The 22,628-nt window shown below is 53.8% G+C and overlaps 2 protein-coding genes across 8 annotated transcripts in view; one reads left to right on the forward strand and one right to left on the reverse strand.

Annotated features, from left to right (window-relative positions):
- Positions 1-21,239, reverse strand: part of C4H21orf58 (chromosome 4 C21orf58 homolog) — a 24,131-nt gene extending 2,892 nt beyond the window's left edge. Inside the window, 7 exon segments of the mRNA XM_009202088.2 lie at positions 7,661-7,772; positions 11,420-11,584; positions 12,181-12,254; positions 13,918-13,978; positions 14,673-14,881; positions 19,763-19,795; positions 19,798-21,239. Of these exon segments, the coding sequence (XP_009200352.2) occupies positions 7,661-7,772; positions 11,420-11,584; positions 12,181-12,254; positions 13,918-13,978; positions 14,673-14,881; positions 19,763-19,795; positions 19,798-19,858 (715 nt within the window). The 5' untranslated portion in view covers positions 19,859-21,239.
- PCNT (pericentrin) overlaps positions 21,236-22,628 on the forward strand; it is a 120,311-nt gene continuing 118,918 nt past the window's right edge. For all 7 annotated transcript variants that reach the window (XM_031665839.1, XM_031665845.1, XM_031665844.1 and 4 more), the window contains exon 1: positions 21,236-21,400. In XM_031665839.1, coding sequence (XP_031521699.1) covers positions 21,347-21,400 — 54 coding nt within the window. In that variant the 5' untranslated portion in view covers positions 21,236-21,346. The remainder of the gene's footprint in view (positions 21,401-22,628) is intronic.

Here is a 22,628-nt window from a genome sequence, read left to right on the forward strand (position 1 = left end):
ATTAGCCGGGCGTGGTGACAGGCGCTGGTAGTCCCAGCTACTCGGGAGGCTGAGACAGGAGAATGGCATGAACCTGGGAGGCAGAGCTTGCAGTGAGCTGAGATCGTGCCACTGCACTCCAGCCTGGGTGACAGAGCGAGACTCCGTCTCAAAAAACAAAAGAAAAAAGGCCTGGTGCAGTGGCTCAGGCCTATAATCCCAGCCCTCTGGGAGGCCCAGTTGGGTGGACCACCTGTGGTCGGGAGTTCGAGACAAGCAAAACCCTGTCTCTACTAAAAATACAAAAATTAGCCAGGCGTGGTGGCTCAAGCCTGTAATGCCAGCTACTTGGGAGTAGCTGAGGCAGAATCGCTTGAACCCATGAGGCAGAGGTTGCAGTGAGCTAAGATCGCGCCACTGCACTCTAGCCTGGACGAGATCGAAACTCCATCTCAAAAAAAAAAAAAAAAACAAAAAAAAACCACTAAAACATCTAAGCCAGTTGTCGTGGTGCACACCTGTAGTCCCAGCTACTCAGGAGGCTGAGGTAGGAGGATCGCTTGAGCCCAGGAGTTCAAGGCTGCAGGGAGCCGTGATCATGCATGCCCCTGCACTCTAGCCTGGGTAACAGTGAGATACTATCTCCCCAAAAAATAAATAATAAAACATGTGTTCATCCACAGACACCATGAAGAGACTGAAAAGGCAACCACAAGAAGGATGGAATACTCAAAATACACGTATCAAAAAAGGACTCATTAAAGAACTTATAAAGAATCCCTAGAAACCAATAAGGCAGGCAGACAGTCTGAAAGAAAAATGGGCAAATTACTTAAATGGACACTTCACAAAAAAGGATATTCAAGTAGCCAAGGCCAGGCATGGTGGCTCATGCCTGTGATGCTCGCACTTTGGGAGACTGAGACGGGGGACGTCCTTGAGACCAGGAGCTAACGCCAGTCTGGGCAACCTGGCAAGACCTCATCTCTACACAATCTTTTTTTTTTCTTTTTTTGAGATGGAGTCTTGCTTTGTTGCCCAGGCTGGAGTGCAGTGACGCAATCTCGGCTCGCTGCAAGCTCCGCCTCCCGGGTTGATGCCATTCTCCTGCCTCGGCCTCCTGAGTAGCTGGGACTACAGGCACCTGCCACCAGGCCCGGCTAATTTTTTGTATTTTTAGTAGAGACGGGGTTTCACCGTGTTAGCCAGGATGGTCTCGATCTCCTGACCTCGTGATCCGCCCACCTCGGCCTCCCAAAGTGCCGGGGGTTTTTTTGTTGTCTGTTTTTTTCGAGGCGGAGTCTCGCTCCGTCACCCAGGCTGGAGTGCAGTGGCACGATCTCCGCTCACTGCAAGCTCCACCTCTCAGGTTCACACCATTCTCCTGCCTCAGCCCCCTGAGTAGCTGGGACTACAGGCGCCCACCACCACGCCCAGCTAATTTTATTTTTGTATTTTCAGTACAGACGGGGTTTCACAGTATTAGCCAGGATGGTCTCGATCTCCTGACCTCGTGATCCACCCACCTCGGCCTCCTAAAGTGCTGGGATTACAGGCGTGAGCCACCGCGCCCGGCCTACACAAAATTCGTTTAATTAGCTGAATGTGCCTGTAGTCCCAGCTACTCAGGAGGCTGAGGTGGGAAGAATGCTTGAGCCCAGAAGTTGGAGGCTGCAGTGAGGTATGATCACACCACTGCACTCCAGCCTGGGCAATGGAGTGAGACCCTGTCTCTTACAAAAAAAAAAACCTGGCCAAGGCCGGGCACGGTGGCTCACGCCTGTAATCCCAGCACTTTGGGAGGCCGAGGCGGGCGAATCACAAGGTCAGGAGATCGAGACCACGGTGAAACCCTGTCTCTACTAAAAATACAAAAAATGAGCCGGGCGAGGTGGCAGGTGCCTGTAGTCCCAGCTACTCGGGAGGCTGGGGCAGGAGAATGGCGTGAACCCGGGAGGCGGAGCTTGCAGTGAGCCAGGATCGCGCCACTGCACTCTAGCTTGGGCGACAGAGCAAGACTCCGTCTCAAAAAAAAAAAAAAAAAAAAACACCTGGCCAATAAATATAGGAAAAAGTGAAATGCAAATTAAACCAGAATCAACTTCTATAACATGCCCACCAAGCTGGCAAAAATGAAAAGTCTGAAAATACCAAGTGTTGGTGAAGTGCTCTGGCGACTGACATTCTCATTCATGTATATGGAGTGTAAATGGGCACAAACCTTTTGGGATACTGCGTGGCTGTATTTCCTGACCCAGCCATTTCAGTCCTAGGCATGCGTTCCATTAGAGGGCAAAAAGGCCTGTGCAGATGTAAGCTGGGAATCCTGAGCGGGAACAGAAGCAACCCACGTGTCCATGAGTGGATAAACGGATGCAGAAACGCGGTCTAGCCATGCAATGGACTATTACTCATCTGCGACCTGCTGCCATGTGGGTGAACCTTGAGGACATCATACTAAGTGAAATAAGCCAGTCACACAAAGACAAATACTGTGTGACTCCACTCATATGACACATGGAACACAGTTGAACTCATAGAAACAGAACACAGGACGGTGGTTGCCAGGCAGTGGCGGGGGAGGGGGGTGATGTGGTCCGATGGGCGGAGTTTGAGATTTGCAAGATAAAAATGTTCTGCCGCACAGCAGTGACTATAGTTAACACTACTGAACTTTGCACTTAACAAGTGGTCACAATGGTAAAGTTACATGTTTTTTTGTTTTTTTTTAAATTACAAATTAATCTTTTTTTTTTTGAGACAGGGTCTCACTCTGTTGCCCAAGCTGGGGCGCCCTGGTGTGAACACAGCTCACTGCAGCATGGACCTCCTGGGCTCAAGGGATCTTCCCATCTCATCCTCCCAAGTAGCTGGGACCACAGGCACATGCCACCATACCCAATTAATTTTGATATGTTTTGTAGAGACGAAGTCTCAATATGTTGCCCAGGCTGGTCTTGAACTCATAGGCTCAGGTGATCCACCCGCCTCAGTCTCCCAAAGTGCTGGGATTACAGATATGAGCCACTGTGCCATGCTGTAAATTAACTTTTAAAAAAAGAATCTTGAGTGCTGGGTGCTGTAATCCCAGCTACTTGGGAGGCTGAGGTGGGAGATTGCTTGAAGCCAGGGGTTTTGGACCTGCCTAGGTGATATAGCAATGCTGCGACTCAGAAAAAAATAAGACTCATGAGATGGGAAGATAATCCTGGATCATCTGGGCATGCCCAGTACAATCACAGAGTCCTTAGAAAGTGGTGAGAGAAAATGACTATCAACCTAGATTTGAATACGCAGCAAACTTGCATTTAAAAGTAAGGGTAGGGCCGGGCACGGTGGCTCACGCCTGTAATCCCAGCACTTTGGGAGGCTGAGGCAGGTGGATCATGAGGTCAAGAGATCGAGACCATCCTGGCCAACATGGTGAAACCCCATCTCTACTAAAAATACAAAAATTAGCCAGGTGTGGTGGCTCACGCCTGTAGTCCCAGCTACTCGGGAGGCTGAGGCAGGAGAACTGCTTGAGAGGTGGAGGTTGCAGTGAGCTATCGCACCACTGCACCCCAGCCTGGCGACAGAGTGATATTCCCATGTCAAAAAAATATAAATATTTTACAAATTACTGTAGAACAGTTATTAGGCAAACTCCCTCAGTATTTACTTTCTTGCAAATGTATTTCCATTTATTTATTTATTTATTTATTTAGAGACAGGGTTTCACTCTGTTGCCCAGACTGCAGTGCAGCGGCACAATCACAGCTCACTGCAGGCTCCACATCCTGGCTTCAAGCGATCCTTCCACCTCAGCCTCCCAAGTAGCTGGGACTACAGGCATGCACCCGACACTTGGCTAATTTTTGTATTTTTTTGTAGAGATGGGGTTTCACCATGTTGCCCAGGCTGGTCTGAAACTCCTGAGCTCAAGCAATCCTCCCATCTCAGCCTCCCAAAATACTGGGATTACAGGCGTGAGCCGCCGCGCCTGGCCTCCCCTTATTTTTTATTTTATTTTATTTTTTTGAGACAGAGTCTTGGTCTGTCACCCAGGCTGGAGTGCAGTGGCGTGATCTCAGCTCACTGCAACCTCTGCCTCCCGGGCTCAAGCAATTCTCCTGCCTCAGCCTCCCAAATAGCTGGGATTACAGGCAGCCACCACCACACCGGCTAATTTTTGTATTTTTAGTAGAGATGGGGTTTCACCATGTTGGCCAGGCTGGTCTTGAACTCCGTGGCTCACGCCTGTAATCCTAGCACTTTGGGAAGCTGAGGTGTGTGGATCACCTGAGGTCAGGAGTTTGAGACCAGCCTGGCCAAAATGGCGAAATCCCATCTCTAATAAAAATGCAAAAATTAACCGTGGGCTGGGCGTGGTGGCTCATGCCTGTAACCCCAGTACTTTGGGAGGCCGAGGCAGGCGGATCACCTGAGGTGAGGAATTTGATACCAGCCTGATCAACATGGTGAAACCCCGTCTCTACTAAAAACTACAAAAATTAGCTGGGCGTGGTGGCAGGCAGCTGTAATCCCAGCTACTTGGGAGGCTGAGGCAGGAGAATTGCTGGAACCCAGGAGGCGGAACTTGCAGTGAGCCGAGATGGCGCCACTGCACCAGCCTGGGCGACAAAGCAAGACTCCCTCTCAAAAAAAAAAAAAAAAAAAAAAGCCCGGCATGGTGGCGGGCACCTGTAATCCTACCTACTCAGGAGGCTGAGGCAGGAGAATCGCTTGAACCTGGTGGGCAGAGGTTGAAGTGAGCCAAGATTGTGCCACCTCACTCCAGCCTGGGCAAAAGAACAAGACTCTGGGCTGGGCGCGGTGGCTTACGCCTGTAATCCCAGCACTTTGGGAGGCCAAAACAGGTGGATCACGAAGTCAGGAGATCGAGACCATCCAGGCCAACACGGTGAAACCCCGTCTCTACTAAAAATTAGCCGGGCGTAGTGGTGGGCACCTGTAGTCCTAGCTACTCGGGAGGCTGAGGCAGAAGAATGGCGAGAACCCAGGAGGCGGAGCTTGCAGTGAGCCGAGATCGTGCCACTGCACTCCAGCCTGGGTGACTGAGCAAGATTCTGTCAAAAAAAAAAAAAAAAAAAACAAGACTCTGTCTCAAAAAAAAAAAATTACTCAGTTTCAGATATTCTAAGCAACAGAAAATGGACTAAGACATGGACTAAGACATCCACCAACAGGTGAATGGATAACAAACTGATATATTCACACAATGCAATACTACTCAGCAATTAGAAGGAACCATGTATTGATACACCCAATGATAGTGATGAATCTTTTTTTTTTTTTTTTTTTTTTTTTTGAGGCCGAGTCTCGCTCTGTCACCCAGGCTGGAGTGCAGTGGCCGGATCTCAGCTCACTGCAAGCTCCGCCTCCCGGGTTCCCGCCATTCTCCTGCCTCAGCCTCCCGAGTAGCTGGGACTACAGGCGCCCGCCACCTCGCCCGGCTAGTTTTTTTGTATTTTTTAGTAGAGACGGGGTTTCATTGTGTTAGCCAGGATGGTCTCGATCTCCTGACCTCGTGATCCGCCCGTCTCGGCCTCCCAAAGTGCTGGGATTACAGGCTTGAGCCACCGCGCCCGGCCCAGTGATGAATCTTAAAACAGTTACGCCGAGAGAAGCCATACAAAAAAGAGTACATACTGTGTAGACCGTTTCTATAAATATCTAGAAAATGCAGGCCGGGCGCGGTGACTCACGCCTGTAATCCCAGCACCTTGGGAGGCCGAGGCGGGTGGATCACAAGATCAGGAGTTCAAGACCAGCCCTGCCAAGATGGTGAAACCCCATCTCTACTAAAAATACAAAAAATTAGCCAGGTATGGTGGCACGCGCCTATAATCCCAGCTACTCCGGAGGCTGAGGCAGAGAACTGCTTAAACCTGGAGGGATGGAGGTTGCAGTGAGCTGGGATCGCAACACTGCACTCCAGCCTGGGCGACAGAGAGAGACTCTGCTTAAAAAAAAAAAAAAAAAAAAATCTAGAAAATGCAAACTACTACATAGTGACAGAAAGCTGCTCAGCAGTTGCGTGGGGGTGTAGGAGGAGGGATTAAAAAGAAACACGAGGACACTTTGGAGGTGATGGATATGCCCAGTCTGGATTGCAGTGATGGTTTCATGGATATAAGCACATGTTAAAACTTATCAAGCCGGGCATGGTGGCTCACGCCTGTAATCCCAGCTTTTTGGGAGGCCAAGGCCAGTGGACTGCCTGAGGTCAGGAGTTCAAGACCAGCCTGGCCAACATAGTGAAACCCTGTCTCTACTAAAAATACACAAAAATAGCTCGGCATGGTGGTGGGCGCCTGTAATCCCAGCTACTCGAGAGGCTGAGGCAGGAGAATTGCTTGAACCCAGGAGGTAGAGGTTGCAGTGAGCCAAGATTGTGCCACTGCACTCCAACCTGGGCAACAAGAGCGAGACTCTGTCTCAGAACAAAGAAACAAAACAAAACTTGTGAAACTGGGCTGGGTGTAGTGGCAAATGCCTGCAATCCCAGCACTTGGAGAGGCTGAGGTGGGCAGATCACCAGAGGCTGGGAGTTCGAGACCAGCCTGGCCAAAATGGTGAAACCCATCTCTACTGAAAATACAAAAATTAGCAAACCATGGTGGTGCACGCCTGCAGTTCCAGCCACTTGGGAGGCTGAGGCAGGAGAAATCACTTGAACCCGGGAGGCAGAGGTTGCGGTGAGCTGAGATCGTGCCATTGTACTCCAGCCTGGGCAAGAAAGTGAGACTCTCTAAATAAATAAATAAATAATAAAATCAAGTATTTAAAGTTACTATTATTATTATTATTTTTGAGACAGAGTCTCGCTCTGTTGCCCAGGCTGGAGTGAAGTGGCGCGTTCTCGGCTGACTGCAACCTCTGCCTCACGGGTTCAAGCAATTTCTCCTGCCTCAGCCTCCCGAGTAGCTGGCATCACAGGCACCATCACCATGGTCGGCTGATTTTTGTATTTTTAGTAGAGACGGGGTTTCACCCTGTGGGCCAGGCTGGTCTCGAACTCCTTACCTCAGGTAATCCACCCACCTCGGCCTCCCAGTGTTGGGATTACAGGAATGAGCCACCGAGCCCGGCCCTAAAAGTTATTTTAAAAGAAACATCTTAATAATGGTTTTTGAATGGATGATAATTGGATGAGTTGGAATTGGAGCCCAATTATTTTACCTCCAAGTTCAGTTATCCTTCTTATACTTCTTGTTTCCTTCCCTATATCATTTATATAAGGATTTCTTTTTTTTTTTTGAGACGGAGTCTCGCTCTGTTGCCCAGGCTGGAGTGCAGTGGCCGGATCTCAGCTCACTGTAAGCTCCGCCTCCCAGGTTCACGCCATTCTCCTGCCTCAGCCTCCCGAGTAGCTGGGACTACAGGCGTCCGCCACCTCGCCCGGCTAATTTTTTGTATTTTTTAGTAGAGACGGGGTTTCACCGTGTTAGCCAGGATGGTCTCGATCTCCTGACCTCATGATCCGCCCATCTCGGCCTCCCAAAGTGCTGGGATTACAGGCGTGAGCCACCGCGCCCGGCCAAGGATTTCTTAAAGTTAAAATTATTTTCATGTTGAGCAGCCAAAAGCTGACCCTAAGTGACTGTCCTGCTTCCAGAAACATTTTCCCTTTCAGTAATTTCCTCAACCCACAACAATATGAATATGGAACACTTACCTTCCTTAATACTTCCTGACCGTTGAGTAGGGAAGGCCTGGGGAGGAGGAATCTGTGCTATGAGTGGCTGCTGAGGGAGCTGCTGAATGATGGTGGCAGGAGGCTGGGTGACCTAGGAACAGCCAGGTGATTAGCTATCTGCATGTGTCCTTGAAGAAAGTGTCTCCAGTATCTACCACCCAACCATCCACCCATCCATCCAACCAGCCAACCAACCATTCATCCACCCGCCCATCCATCCAAACAACGATCCACCCACCCATCCAACCAACCAACCATCCATCCATCCAACCAACCATGTGTGTCCACATCCATCCACCCATCCCTTCCATCCACCACCATCCATATTTCCATCCACCACTGTCCACCATCCATCCACCCCACCATCCAGCCAATATTCCATCTTCCGTCCACCCACCCATCTATCCACCCACCCATCCATCCACCACCCATCCGTCCTTCCAGCCGGCCAGCCATTCGTCCACCCGCACATCCATCAGCCAGTGAGTCCACTTACCCATTCGGCCATTGATCCACCCGCCCCGTTCAGCCCGGCCGACCGTCACCCGCCCGTCAGCCAGCCAATCCGCCCCGCCCATCCGCCACCCGTCATCCCGTCCACCCCTTGCCCGTCCTTGCCGTCCGTCTACCCATCCATCCATCCGCACTCACCCATCCATCCAGCCAGCCAGCCAACCATTCATCCACCCACCCCGTCGCCAGCCAGCCCAGTCCACCCACCCATTCAACCAACCAACCATCCACCCACCCATCCAACCAACCAACCATCCACCCACCCACCATCCATCCCCACCCATCCATCCACCCACCCATCCATCCAAGCAGCCAACCGTCTACCTACACATCCATTCATCTATCCAAGAAGAGCTTTAAATGATTAACCCCAGACATTGAATAGATGGTTGAATGGAAAGGTACTTCAGTCTTGATATCACTTAGGATGTAGTATTTTTAATGTTTCCCATGTTTCCTGTTTTTAGCAGCGGGGGCTGAAGCCTGGTTCCACTAATTCTGCTTTAATAGGAGCATCCAACACTTGGTATGGTTTCTTTTCTTTTCTTTCTTTTCTTTTTTTTTTTTTGAGACAAAGTCTTGCTCTTGTTGCCCAGGCTGGAGTGCAATGGCGCAATCTCAGCTCACTGCAATCTCCGTCTCCCAGGTTCAAGCAATTCTCCTGCCTCAGCCTCCCGAGTAGCTGAGATTACAGGTGCCTGCCACCATGCCTGGCTAATTTTTGTATTTTTAGAAGAGATGGGGTTTCACCATGTTGGCCAGGCTGGTTTTGAACTCCTGACCTCAGGAGATCCACCCGCCTTGGCCTCCCAAAGTGCTGGGATTACAGGCGTGAGCCACCGCGCCCGGCCTGGTCAGTCTTTTTCATTGTAGCCACTTTAATAGGGATACAGTGGTGGCTCACTGTGACTTTAATTTGCATTTCCCTAATGATGGATGGTGTTGAGCATCTGGGGCAGACCGGTGTGTAGGATGACTGCACCCCAACAGGCATTCTCAATTCTGTCCCAGTGACCTCTCTATCCCAGCCCCCATGACAACTTGGTTAATTACTGTACTCCATCATATACTGTAGTACATACATAGAACACGTCATGAGAGTAAACTTTGGTGTCTCCTCTGAGTAAAAATAAATTACAGCCGAATATTCGAGTATGAAAGGCCTTCTGTTTTATCCTCTTCTAGCTGTGCGAGGCTGCCTGGCCTCGTCCCTTCTTCCTCAGTTCACAGAAAGGATGGCAGAGACCAGGAGTTGGCAAACTTTTGCCAAGAGCTAGATCGTAAACGGATTCCAAAGCAGGACACACTGTCAGCTACAGCTCTTGAGTTGGCCATTGCAGCGTGAAAGCAGCTATGGACAATGTGGAAACAAATGGGTCTGGCCCAATAAAACTTTATTTATGAACACCAAAATTGGCATTTCGTATAATTCTCATATGTTGCGAAATATTATTATTTTATTGGCTTTTCCCCAAGCATTTAAAAATGTAAAACCATTCTCAGCTTGCAGGTTGCATGAGAACAGGAGGCAGGCCAGCTCTGGTCTGAAGCTGTGGTTTGCCAACCCCTGCCACAGACCCATGAGGCTTTCTCAGAGCCGCTGTGCCTATCCTGGCTGATGGGACTTCTGCTTCAGGGGCTCTGTGTCCAGCTGCCAGGAAGCTCATCTTGGTGACCCACGGCCCCTGCTTACCTGCCTGGTGTCACTGGAGCTGAGAGCAAAACCTGCAGGCATAACTGGCCCTGATGGATACACAGTAAGTATAGATGTGTTTGGGATGAGGAAGATGGGGGGTCCACAGCAACGACCCCGCGTACTCCCTTCTGTGCTAGGAGGAGGTTCCTGGTGCTGGAAGACGGGAAGGCACAGGCTGGGAATATCCAGAACCTGGTGAAGGCAACCCATCTGCAGAGGAGGGTCTGGGGCAGGTCCTTTGGAGGCTCCCCTTCCCTTTGTTCCCTTTGCCATGTGCTGCTGCCGGGGTCCCCTCCCAAAGGGCAAAAGCCTTCCAGGTCATAGACTCTGCTGCCCTGTCTAGAAATTCCCACCTCAGCCTCTTCTTCTCTCCTACCCTCCCTGCACCCCAGTCACACGAAACCCACCAAAGCCTTGACCTCCAGGCCCCCAGCTTCCGTCCCGCCTCTGGGTGCCTGGTTTCCCTCTGACCCAGTTTTTGCTTCAGAAAGTCAGAGTTTTCTGCTGCTTGTCACCCAGAAGGCTGAACAGCTGTAGGAAGCTCTCAGAGGTGGAACACTATTTACCTTTAACATTCTGCCCTTGACACTGGGGCCTTAGGCATCTCCTGGGCATGATAAAGGTTTTTTTTTTTTTTTTTTTTTGAGATGGAGTCTTGTAATCTCTTTCTGGGCTCAAGTGATTCTCCTGCCTCAGCCTCCTGAGTAGCTGGGACTACAGGCATAACGCCACCACGCCTGGCTAATTTTAGTATTTTTAGTAGAGACAGGATTTCGCCAAGTTGCCCAGGCTGGTCTCAAACTCCTGACCTCAGGTGATCCACCTGCCTCGGCCTCCCAAAGTGCTAGGGTCCATCACACCCAGCCAGGGATAAAGTTTTGAGGAGTTGACCTACTTCCCCAAATTCAGGGCCCTCTGCCTGCTGAGCTCTCCTGATATACTTCTACCCCTAATGCAACATTTAAGGCCAGGGCTGGGGTTTGGGAGACAGAGCTGGGCCCCAGCCTCCCTCTGTGATCAGGGGTAAGCAGTCCGGGGAGGCCCGAACAGTGTCCAGGCAGGGGAAATGCAGGAGCAGCTGGCCCCCTTCAAGGGTGGGCCTTGGGAGGATGGGGGTGACGAGGCAACCTCGCTGCAGGCACAGTACCTCCCACTTTCTGTAAAATATTATTATTATTATTTTTTGAGACGGAGTGTCACTGTGTCGCCCAGGCTGGAGTGCAGTAGCACGATCTTGGCTCACTGCAACCTCCGCCTCCCGGGTTCACGCCATTCTCCTGCCTCAGCCTCCCGAGTAGCTGGGACTACAGGCGCCCGCCACCACGCCTGGCTAATTTTTTGTATTTTTAGTAGAGACGGGGTTTCACTGTGTTAGCCAGGATGGTCTTGATCTCCTGACCTCATGATCTGCCTGCCTCGGCCTCCCAAAGTGTTGGGATTATAGACGTGAGCCACCGTGCCCAGCCATAAAATCTTAATTCTGTACCTGCCTCCTCCTTTCAGATGTGCTCCTGCCTTCGCCCTCTTACCGTAGGCAGGATGATCCTTGGCGGGTCTGGGGCCAGCGGGGATGGGGAAGCAGCGGGTAGGATGCCCGTGGGGGGCAGCTCAGGGGGCAGGGCTGATCCGAGGGCTCCTCTGCTTGCCTCGTTCCAGGCCTGGGCCCAAGAGAGCTCGTCCAGGAGGTGTTGTTCCTGCAAGGACAATGCAGAGCTGCTGCACACTGGGGAGGGGAAGCCCCAACGCTGCAGAGGCACCCGCAGCCTCAGGCTCAGGCCAGCCTGGGCCGGGTACAGGGCCCTCTCCAGGCAGGATGGCCATGGCTGGAAGACCCTTCGAGGGGTGTGCGCATGAGGGTGGCCTCCTTCTGAAATTTACCCAAGTGTGTCAGCTAGTTTCCAGTTGTTTTCTTTTCCCAGCCAACAGGATCTGTTCTTTCAAGCCAGTTCCAGGCCTACTTCGCTGCAAAGATCTCCCCCTAGAAAAGCGGCCCCACCTCCCCGGCGTCTCTGCCACTCAGATGCATCTTTGGTGAGTGCCGTGGGAGCAAACCTCCGGACATCCCAGAATTCCAGGTCCTCCTGGAATTGGGCCCCTACTCAACATTTCCTGCCCTGATGGAAACCTGCACACAGGCAGGTCTCTAAGCTAACAGTGCCCTCACTGGGGCCTGGCCCTGAGAGTCCAGAAAGGTCTTCCCCAATACCCTCCCACCCGGTGCTGTAAAGCTGAGCAGCCGTCTCTACTACAGTGAGCTCAGCCAGGTTCGCTCAGAGGGTTCAGGGCCTACCCGGAGTCTCTGCAGAAGGTCTCTCCTTCTCTTCAGAGCAGTCTGCAGGGCGTCGTCCGGCCGGTCCTCATTTCCTGGAGGGAAGCACCTGCTTGCTCACCAAGGAACGCGTAGAGGCTGTCGCTGCAAGCACTCGGACCGGATGGCACTGCACCCATGTCGGAAGGCCCTGCCTCACCCACACTCCCAGGATGGATGTGGCCTGGGAAGCTCCTGGGCTTAGGTTATCCCAGAGAAAGAGGGACCAGTGCTGGGTAAGGAGGGCAAGGGGCAGCATCAGAGGAGGGGTAATCCAGGGAACTCAGTGTTGGAGTCTGGCCAACAGTCATCTCATTCCTGGAAGGGAGCCTGAAGTCACACGACCAGATTCCTCCTGAGTGCATTTCGTACACAGTCCCTTGGGCTCCGGGAGGCCAAGGCCTCTACGGGACTGGTTGCAGCCTGATCTTGGCCACCTGGAGCCACCCTCTGGCCCCAAGTGGTCTAGAGTCTGGTCTGACCCCCAAGTATCTGCACATCCCTCAAGCCTGCCCCCCAGTCCAGGCGTGGTGGCTCATGCCTGTAATCTCAACAGCGGGAGGTTGCGCTGGGAGGATTGCTTGATCCTAGGAGGTCAAAGGTGCAGTGAACTGTGATCAGGCCACTGCACTCCAGCCTGGGCGACAGAGTGAGACCAACTCTGTCTCAGGAAAAAAAAAAAAAAAATCTGGCTGGGCACAGTGAGTCACACCTGTAATCTCAGCACTTTAGGAGGCTGAGGTGGGTAGATTACTTTAGGCCGGGAGTTCGAGGCCAGCCTGGCCAACATGACAAAACCCCGTCTCTACTAAAAATACAAAAGTTGGCCAGGCATGGTGGAGTGCACCTGTAATCCCAGCTACTCGGGAGGCTGAGGCATGAGAATTGTTTGAACCTCAGAGGTGGAGGTTGCAGTGACCTGAGATTGCACCACTGCACTCCAGCCTGGGTGATAGAACGAGACTCCTTCTCAAAAAAAAAAAAAGAAAAAAACGAAGTCTACACTCTTTGGGGAAGGGTCTGCACTCAAGAGAAGGCTCTGGAAGGTGGGGGGCAGGGTTCTGACTTCCTTTCCCTTAGGCACAGGGGTCCTGCCCCTCACCCAGCATCACACTGGAGTGGGGCCGTTGGGAACCCCAGCCAGTCCTTGGGGGTCCCCAAACTCTCTGCCCCAGGCACTGGTAGCCATTCTGTTCCCTTGCACTGGCTCTGCAGTCAGGGGACCTGGTTTGGGATTTTCTCTCTGTATTTGAGACTGGGCTCTGCCTTTGGCAGCTGAGCCCCCACAGCTCACAGGTTGCCCCACGTTCCAAAGAACAGGAAATGCTCCTCCGGCCTCCTTAGCTCCTCCCTGGACGTCTCCAGGTAACAGTGAGGACAGCAGCTCCTCCCCAACCAATGGGCAAGCTCAGGCTCTGGAACCAGAGCAACTGGGTCTGATCTGGGTGTGACCACTGCCAGGGTGAGCAACCTCTTTCTGCCTCCATTTTCTCATCTGCAAAATGGGAACAATGAAGGTGCACCCTTTTGGGGTTTGCAGACTAAAGGTGATAAGGAATGGGGGTGTCTTCAACTCTGAATGTAAAGGAAACATGTTGAGGACAGTCTTGGTGGTACCAGGAGTGCGGGTGATTCCCAGAGTTGCTGTCCCCACCTCCCCCTGGCGCGGCTACACTTGTGTCTGTCTGTGCTGGTTCCGAGCAGCCCAGGGGCTCTCACCTGGCTCGAGGTGGAGGCCCTCAGGTCCCCCTTCCATGTTCTGCCGTTCTTGCTCCAGCTTCTATGAGGAAAAGAGACCGTGATGGAGACACTGGCTCCAGGCAAAGGCCCTGTGTGCTCCAGGAATGACTAAGAGGCTTTCCGAGTGAAAAGAACGGTATGTCAGGAATAACCCAGCCCCTCCAGGGCCAACAGGTGGGAGACGAACTCCTCCAGGGATCTTCATGAGCTGCCTCTGTCAGCCTGACCTCTAGCGAATTCATGTGTTCCACCTGCAAGCCTAGGGGCGGATGCTCTGAGTGGCCCCTTCAGGCAGATTTCTGAAGTGCAACCCTGGGAGAGACCGCACTGGTGAGGCCTCCAGGCTTCCCAGTCAGTGCATGCCTGGATCATCCCCCACCTGAACCCTGAGCTGAGCAGTTACCTACTGGGTGTGTCCAAGCGTAAGTCCCTCTCATGGCGGCCTGTGGGCCAGGATGCAGGGCTGGCAAAAGGCGGGCAGCAGGTCCCTCGGACAGCAGGAGAGGGAACAATGCAGGTAGGGGGTGCAGAGGAGCGCCCAGGCACTGAGGCCCCCCGGACCAGACCCTCAGAGAATGTTAAGACTGAGTCTGAGGATGGGTCTGCTGGGCTGCCAGCCCCAGGCCCGGCCCTTGGGGCCCTGCATTCTGCACCTGCAGGGCTGTCTCGAAGAGTCCCTCCAATGCCACAGCCTGGGAGTTGTTAAAAAAGGAGCATCCTGGGCTCTGCCTCACCTGTCCCAAGAGCTTCAGCGTCAGTCGGGTCACGTGCTCTGCTGCTGATGAGTCCAGCATGGTGGGAGCTGCAGGAGACGACTGTAGGGGCAGGGGAGGCCGCAGCCCACCTCCCTCCCTGGTTCTGTTACTCGAAGGAAAGAACTGCTTAGCAGGAGCCCAAGCACCAGTGTCACCTGCGGGGCTGTCCTTACCTCCTGGAGACCAGCCTGAGGTAAGAGAAGAGCCCTGTGGGAAGACAGCCACACCCTCCCTGGACTGCAGTGCCCCACAAGCCAGCGCTGGGCGCCGCGTGACAGTTGCCAGGCTGCCGGACACAGGGAGGCCCCAGGTTGCCAGGTTTCCACTGTGCGTCCTTAGGCTACCTGTAAACATTCATCCCCAGGTGTAGCCAGCTGGGCTTCATGGGAAGACAAAAAAAGTGGGCAGTAGCTGAGGCAGAGGGGCAGAGCCCTCAGACCTGGGGGAAGGGGACAGTCGTGACCCCCTGTGCACCACCAGCCTCAGGACCCAGTCCAGAAGAACCTGTGTGTTAGGGGAGGGTGCCCCACCCCTGTGTACTGCCTCCAGGGTGTTAACGGCACCTCCCCTCCTAGAGACCCTCAGAGCAAGCAGGGAAGACAGGGTGGGGAGACTGCCTACCAAGGAGTTCAGGAAATTCCAGGCAGCAGAAGGGGCGGGACAGATGAGGGGTTGTGACCTGCAGAGGGGCAGGGCTTCAGCAGGACCAGTGGGGGTGCTCAGGGGATGTGTCCCACCTTGGAGCTGGGGGCAACCGGGCAGGGAGCCAAGAATGCAGGAAGCTTCGCAGAGGGCGACACAAAACAGAAGCGTGGTCTGCACTTGGTGGGGCATTAAACTCCACATTGACGAGTTAGTCAATCCCACTAGCAGGCAGACTGACATCTGGGGGATGTCAGCAACAGGGGCCCAGACCTGCGGACCTGAGGGGTGGAGGTTAACACTTTGCTCAATGTAGCTAACCCAAGAACTTGCCTCAGTGGGCAAAATTGCTCTCTTGCCCTCAATTCTGTAAATGGCCCATGTCCATCAGTATCTATGGTTGTGTGCCTGTCCTGTCTTTCTTTTTTTTTTTTTTTTTGAGACAGAGTCTGGCTCTGTCGCCCAGGCTGGAGTGCAGTGGCCGGATCTCAGCTCACTGCAAGCTCCGCCTCCCGGGTTTACGCCATTCTCCTGCCTCAGCCTCCCGAGTAGCTGGGACTACAGGCGCCCGCCAGGTCGCCGGGCTAGTTTTTTTTTGTATTTTTTAGTAGAGACGGGGTTTCACCCTGTTAGCCAGGATGGTCTCGATCTCCTGACCTCGTGATCCACCCATCTCGGCCTCCCAAAGTGCTGGGATTACAGGCTTCAGCCACCGCGCCTGGCATGTCCTGTCTTTCAATCCATATCCATGTGGGGAGCCTGGAGCTGGACCAGTGAGTGATAGGGTGAAGGCTGGCCAGCCCGTAGGAGGTCAGGCTCACAGAGGCAGCTCATGGAGATCCTCGGAGGGGTGCACCTCACACCTGCTGGCCCTGGAGGGGCTGGGTTACTCCTGATGTAGAGTTCAACTCACCTTACCCTGGAGGTCATCCAACCAGAAATGAAGTCAGCATGAAACCTGGCCTTATCCTCCCTCCAGATCTGTGGAGGTTGTGGGCTGGGGTCACATGACCTGCCTGGTGCGGCACATTCCCAGATGGCAATCAGAGGTCCTCACTGGTGCTGCTGGACATGAGCAGACTCTGGCCCCATATTTAAGATCCCAGTGCCATGGGGCGTTGGCTCATGCCTGCAATCTCAGTGCTTTGGGAGGCCAAGGCAGAAGGATCACTTGAGCCCACAAGTTGGAGATCAGCCTGCACAATGTAGCAAGACTCCATCTCTGTAAAAAATAATAAAAAAGGGCCCGGCGTGGTGGCTCACGCCTGTAATCCCAGCACTTAGGGAAGCTGAGGCAGGCGGATCACAAGGTCAGGAGTTTGAGACAACCTGGCCAACACGGTGAAACCCCATCTCTACTAAAAATACAAAAAATCAGCCAGGTGTCGTGGTAGGAGCCTGTAATCCCAGCTACTCGGGAGGCTGAGGCAGGAGAATTGCTTGAAATCGGAAGGCGGAGGTTGCAGTGAGCCAAGATCACGCCACTGCACTCCAGCCTGGGCAACAAGAGCAAAAACTCCGTCTAGAAAAAATAAATAAATAAATAAATAAAAGAACCCAGCTCTTGTCCACAGTCATTAACAGTGACAGTCTTGGGAGACATTTAAACAGTTTTGAGTGTGCACAGAACAAAAACTAGGTTAATTTAGTTAAGCAACTGTATAGAGCACCCTTGATATAAGTGACCTCATCTGAGAAAAGGACTCCATCTTACAATTTTCTTTTTGAGATGGAGTTTCACTCGTTGCCAGGCTGGAGTGCAGTGGTGGTGCCATCTCAGCTCACTGCAACCTCTGCCTCCCGGGTTCAAGTGATTCTCCTGCCTCAGTCTCCCGAGTAGCTGGGACTACAGGTGCAGATTAACCCCTGGTTAATCTTTGTATTTTTGGTAGAGACGGGGTTTCAACATGTTGGCCAGGTTGGTCTTGAACTCCTGACCTCAAGTGATCCGCCGTCTCGGCCTCCCAAAGTGCTAGGATTACAGGTGTGAGCCATAGCACCTGGCCCCTGATACCTTTTAAAAGATAGGGCCAGGCACAGTGGGTGGCTTACGCCTGTAATCCCAGCACTTTGGGAGCTGAGGTGGGTGGATCACTTGAGGTCAGGATTTGGAGACCAGCCTGGCCAACATGGTGAAACCTCGTCTCTACCAAAAATACAAAAATTAGCCGGGTGTGGTGGCACACCTCTGTAGTCCCAGCTACTTGGGAGGCTGAGGCAGCAGAATTGCTTGAACCCGGGAGGCAGGGGTTGCAGTGAGCCAACATGGCACTACCACTGCACTCCAGTCTGGGCAACAAGAGTGAAACTCCACCTGAAAAAAAAAAAAAAAAAGGGTATCAGGCCAACAGGGACCAGATGTGTCCTCATCACTAGATACTGCACCCACCCAGGTAAGGATATAAACAAGAACACTCTTACTATCAGTCCTCACCAGAGTACTCTATGGCCATGAAAAGAGCAGAGCGCCACCAGGTCAAAGCAGCCATTTTACAGATAGTCTTGCTGTCACTTGTGAGAAGCCCTCCACATCTGCTGCTGAAGGCTCTGCCCATATCAGAGATGCTTCCTTGCCAGACAGATTCTCCTTTTTGTTGAACTGGTTAACTTTTTTTCCTCTCCTCTTTCTCTTGATGTGAAATGTTACTTTGATGTGGAATGTTTATAACATTTATATATTGATCAAGTATACTATTATATATGGTTTGCAATACTGACTGACTTAAGGAGAGACTTGAGCCTGTGTGCCCACAGCTGTGACTGCCAAGTGAATGGGAAGCACTAAGAATTGCCTCCTCGGGATCTCTAGTGGTAAACATAACACGCTCCAGAGGACATGGATTTGTCAGTTTATTTATTTTTTAATAGGCTTTTTAAGAACAGTTCTACATTTATAGTAATTGAGAAGATAGTACATGGAGATCCCACATACCATGTGTGGCTTCCCCTCTTACTAATATCTTACCTTAGTGTGCTACATTTGTTGTTATTTTTTTGAAACAGTCTCGCTGCCACTCCCAGGCTAGAGTGCAATGGTGCGATCTTGGCTCACTGCAACCTTCACTTCCCAGTTTCAAACGATTCTTCTGCCTCAGCCTCCCGAGTAGCTGGGACTACAGGCACGTGCCACCGTGCTCAGCTAATTTTTGGGCCACAGCCAGTGCACCTGGCCCATTTGTTATAATGATTGAGACGAGACACAATTAACTAAAGTCCACACTTTGACAATTTCCTTAGGTTTGCCTCATGTCCCTAATGTGGTATCCATTAAAACACCCCATTACATTGAGTTATGTGTCTTTAGGCTCCTTCTCAGACTTTCCTCATTTTTGATGACCTTGTCAGTTTCGAAGACTACTGGGCAGATGTTTTGAAGAATGTCCTTCAATTAAAATGTGTCTGTTTTCTCCTGGTTAGACTGGGACTACGGGTTATAGAAAGAAAGCATCTAGGGGTGAAGTGCCACTGTCACCCCATCACATCAGGGAAACACATTGTGTCCCTGTAACTGTGAGGCTGACCTGGGTCACTTGGCTGAGGTGGAATCTGTCAGTTTTCTCCACAATAAAGTGGTTCTTTCCCTCCTTTTCTTTATTGCAGTCTTTGGGAGGAAGTAGCTATGTGTGGTCTACACTTAAGGAGCGGGGAGTTACGTTCCCCTCCTTGAGGCTGAGTATTTACAAAATTTATTTGGGCAGCTTTTTTTTTTGAGTCGGGGTCTCAGTCTGCCACCAGGCTGGAATGCAGTGGTTGCCTGGCCTTGACAGCTTTTTAACAGTTTAAAATGAATTGAGGCTGGGCAAGGTTGCTCACGCCTGTAACTGCAGCACTTTGGGAGGCCGAGACGGGTGGATTACTTGAGCGCAAGAGTTCCAGACCAGCCTGGGCAACACGCGAGACCCTGTGTCTACTAAAAATACAAGAATTAGCCAGACATGGTGGCGTGTGCCTCTAATTCCAGCTACTCAGGAGGCTGACATGGAGAATCACCTGAGCCCAGGGAGGCTGAGGCTGCAATGAGCCGTGGTCTCACCACTGCACTCTAGCCTGTGTGACAGAAACCCTGCCTATAAAAAAAAAAAAAAAAAAAGAAAAAAGAACTGAAATAAGACCCAAGTCCAACATTTGCAGAACCTCTCCAGAATGTGCACAGAAACGGCTCTGGGGTTCTGAGGAACAGTCTAGGCAAACCTGGGCACATCCCCTCAGTCCCACAGTTGTAAATGTATTGTAACACATAACAATTGTGAGATTCAGGCACAGTCTGGGTCTCTGTTCCTGGAAAGTGTGATCCTCTGGGCACAGCCCCTGCTCGCTTGGCTGTGTTGCCTGCCTGGCCCCTGCTCTAATGAGCCCACTGCTCAGAGTTTGCTCAAACCACCCAATTCCGAGTCTGGGAACCAGGAGATGGCTGGACACCCGCTCACCACACAGAAAACTGTGGCCTGAGTCAAGAGAAGTTTCTGGCGGTTGAGCTTCCAGGGCTTCCTGAGCGAGGTTGCAGTGAGCCGAGATTGCGCCATTGCACTCTAGCCTGGACGTCGCAGCGAGACTGTCTCAAAAAAAAAAAAAAAAAAAAAAAAAAAACCCAAAAAGAAAGAAAAAAAAATTCTGAGCAAGATTCCAGGGCTTCCTGAGGGCGCGTTTAAGTTGTAGTTGCTGAGAATCTCAAGTTCTTGTGGAGGCTGCAAGGCGAGCTTGCGTCAGCGAGGAGCCACTCCAGCACGCTCGGGGAAGGTCATCATTACTGCTGCAACGAACCGTTTGCAAGTGAAGGCGCACTAACAGGTGGAAGGACTACAAAGAAACCCAGAAACCAGACCTGGACACATGAAATACAGGGTTTAGCTGAAGAAATACTCCACAGGAAAGGACGGCCTGCGCGAGGTCACCCACCCCGTCTTGGTTTTCTGCCACTTCGCTCCAGTTAGTTCCCCAAGTCCGCCCCCGCGCGCGCCCGCTGAGAAAACGCCCACCACGGCGGTCCCGCTGCAGGTCACAGGCGGTGCAGACCCCGGGACTGTGTCCAGGCTTCGGTGTCCAGGGAGCTCCAGGCACCCAAATCTTCCGTGGTTTCCACCTCTTCACGCTCAGGTTCCGCTCAGCTTAAGCTGAGGGGCGACGACCTCAGGCGACGTCAGTTTCCCCCTGGGACCACGAACCCACGGCCCCATTTCTCTTCTTTCTCCTAAAAACCTTTTCTTTTTTGAGACCTAAGACATCAGTGAGACACACGAGCAGACACGGGCTCAGTCGGGAAAGGCGGGAACTCCAAGCGGCGGGGCCTGCAGGTCCAGGCGGTTCGCGGGCTTTCTGACCGCATTCGGCCGAGTTCTTCTCTGAAGACCCGGGACCCCCGGCTGTGGGGGCGCATTCGGCGGGCTGGTGGCGTAGGATTCTGTCCCGGGCTGGGGTGAGGGAGCCCTTGCGGATCCCGAGATTCACCTCAGCAGCCTCCTCTGGGGTAGGCCTCAACTTCCCGCGGCGGCCCACGGTCAACGACTAATTCCTGAGGGGGGGAAAACGGCCTGGCCCTGTCCAGGTGGTTGCTAAGCGCGGTCCGACACCGCCCGCACGTGCAGTGAGCCCGGCCAGCGGTCCTGTGGACACAAAGCAGAGGCGCCGCCGCGCGCAACCAGCAGCACGAACATTTTGCCGCTCGGCCGGCCCAGCAGGGGCTTTTAAAATCGGCCAATCACAGCGGGCGCCAGGCCTCCGCTATCCGCTTACTGGTCCTGCCGTAGGAGGCGGGTACGTGAGCGCGCCAATCTGTGGCCGGCGAATGTATAGGGCGGGGCTCCGCCCAGGCTGCACCGCCCTGAGCGCGCGTGCGCGAGACCGGGAACGCGGCCCCCTGATTGGCGGCGCGTGCCGGGGGCGGGGCCGCGGCTGCGTGACAGTTGTCGCGGGGGAGGGCGAGCCCCAGCGCGGGGGAGGGAGTGTAAATAGAGCGAAGGCTGCTCTGTGTCAGCCCCGTCACCGACGGGCGGCCCGCGCGGCGTCTGAGGGAGATGGAAGTTGAGCAAGAGCAGCGGCGCCGAAAGGTGGAGGCCGGGAGGACGAAGGTAAGTATCAGAGGCTTCTTCTCTAGCTGCTGCGGCGTGAAGTCCTAAGGGCGGCTCCGGTGCCCGCCACCGCCCCCTGCCAGGAGCGGACGCTGTCCGGCGGAAGCCGCGGCCGAGGTCTCGCTTTCCCGCCGGCTCCGCTGGAAGCCGCCTCCTGGCCGCCGCCATCTTGAATCCGCCGCTCTCCGCCAGGGCCCGACCCCCACCGCGGCCACAGCCAATCAGCGGCCGAGACGCGCGGCGCCTCTCGGGCGGGCCGGGGCGGGGCTGCGCCTGCGTCGGGGGGGGCGGGTTGCTCGCAGTGCACGCCGGGGCGGGGTGTGGCTGCCGGGCGGGGACACGAGGGCGTGGCGTGGCTGCGCGGAGCGGGGCGTGGCGGGCGCTGGACCCCAGGCTGGATCCTTGAGTGGCCCCCGCGTCCTCCCGGACAGGGTGGCTTGGGGCGGGCGGCCGGTATTCGGGGGGCTGTGCCGTCTAGCGCCAGTTTCCGGCGCGGCCGGGGCCGGGGGCGTGGCGCGGGTGGCCTGCAGCGCCTTCTCAGGGTGCGCCTTCGCCCCGTTCGTCGGAGACGCTTTCCCGGCGCGTTTCCCGCGGCGTTGCAGTCCCTACCGTGTGAAAGGCCCCCGCGGCGCTCGCGGCAGCCGTCTTCCCGCGCCCTTGGGCGCGCTTCCTGCCCATCCTGGCCCGGCGTAGCGCTGCCGGGAACCCACGCGGCGCTGGCGCCGGCCCCTTCGAGGGACGCGTTCCCGTCTTTTCCCGCCCCGGGTTTCGCCGTGAAAAGGCGCTCGGTTTGATGGCCACGGACCGGGGTTTCATGTGGGGAATAAAGCGCGCAGAGCCCATGACTCGGGGACGCTGGAACGGGAGTCCCGAGAGCGCGAGGCGGAACCTCAGGAGCTGTCGGGACGAGGCCGGCCTCTCTGCGAGGTGCGCGCGGCTCCCCCAGGATGCTCTGGCCGGGGCGCTGGGGAAGAGCGGGGGCTCCAGGGCGCGGCCGGCAGGGGACGCCGGGCTGGGCTGGGGAAGGGCTGAGGCGGGCAGGCCTGCAGGGAGCTGCGAACGGGAGCACAGAGCTCCGTGGAGGGTGGAGGGTGGGGAGGGAGGGACAGGATGCCGCCTGTAGGGCGACGCAGGCTGGAGACCAGGTCTGTGCTATCCCCACGTGGATAGGTGTGGTGGAGGAGGGCACGAAAATAAACTACATGAGTTTGACTTTGAAGAAATTTCG

The sequence above is a fragment of the Papio anubis genome, chromosome 4 (assembly GCF_008728515.1).
Source record: "Papio anubis isolate 15944 chromosome 4, Panubis1.0, whole genome shotgun sequence".
NCBI lineage: Eukaryota > Metazoa > Chordata > Mammalia > Primates > Cercopithecidae > Papio > Papio anubis.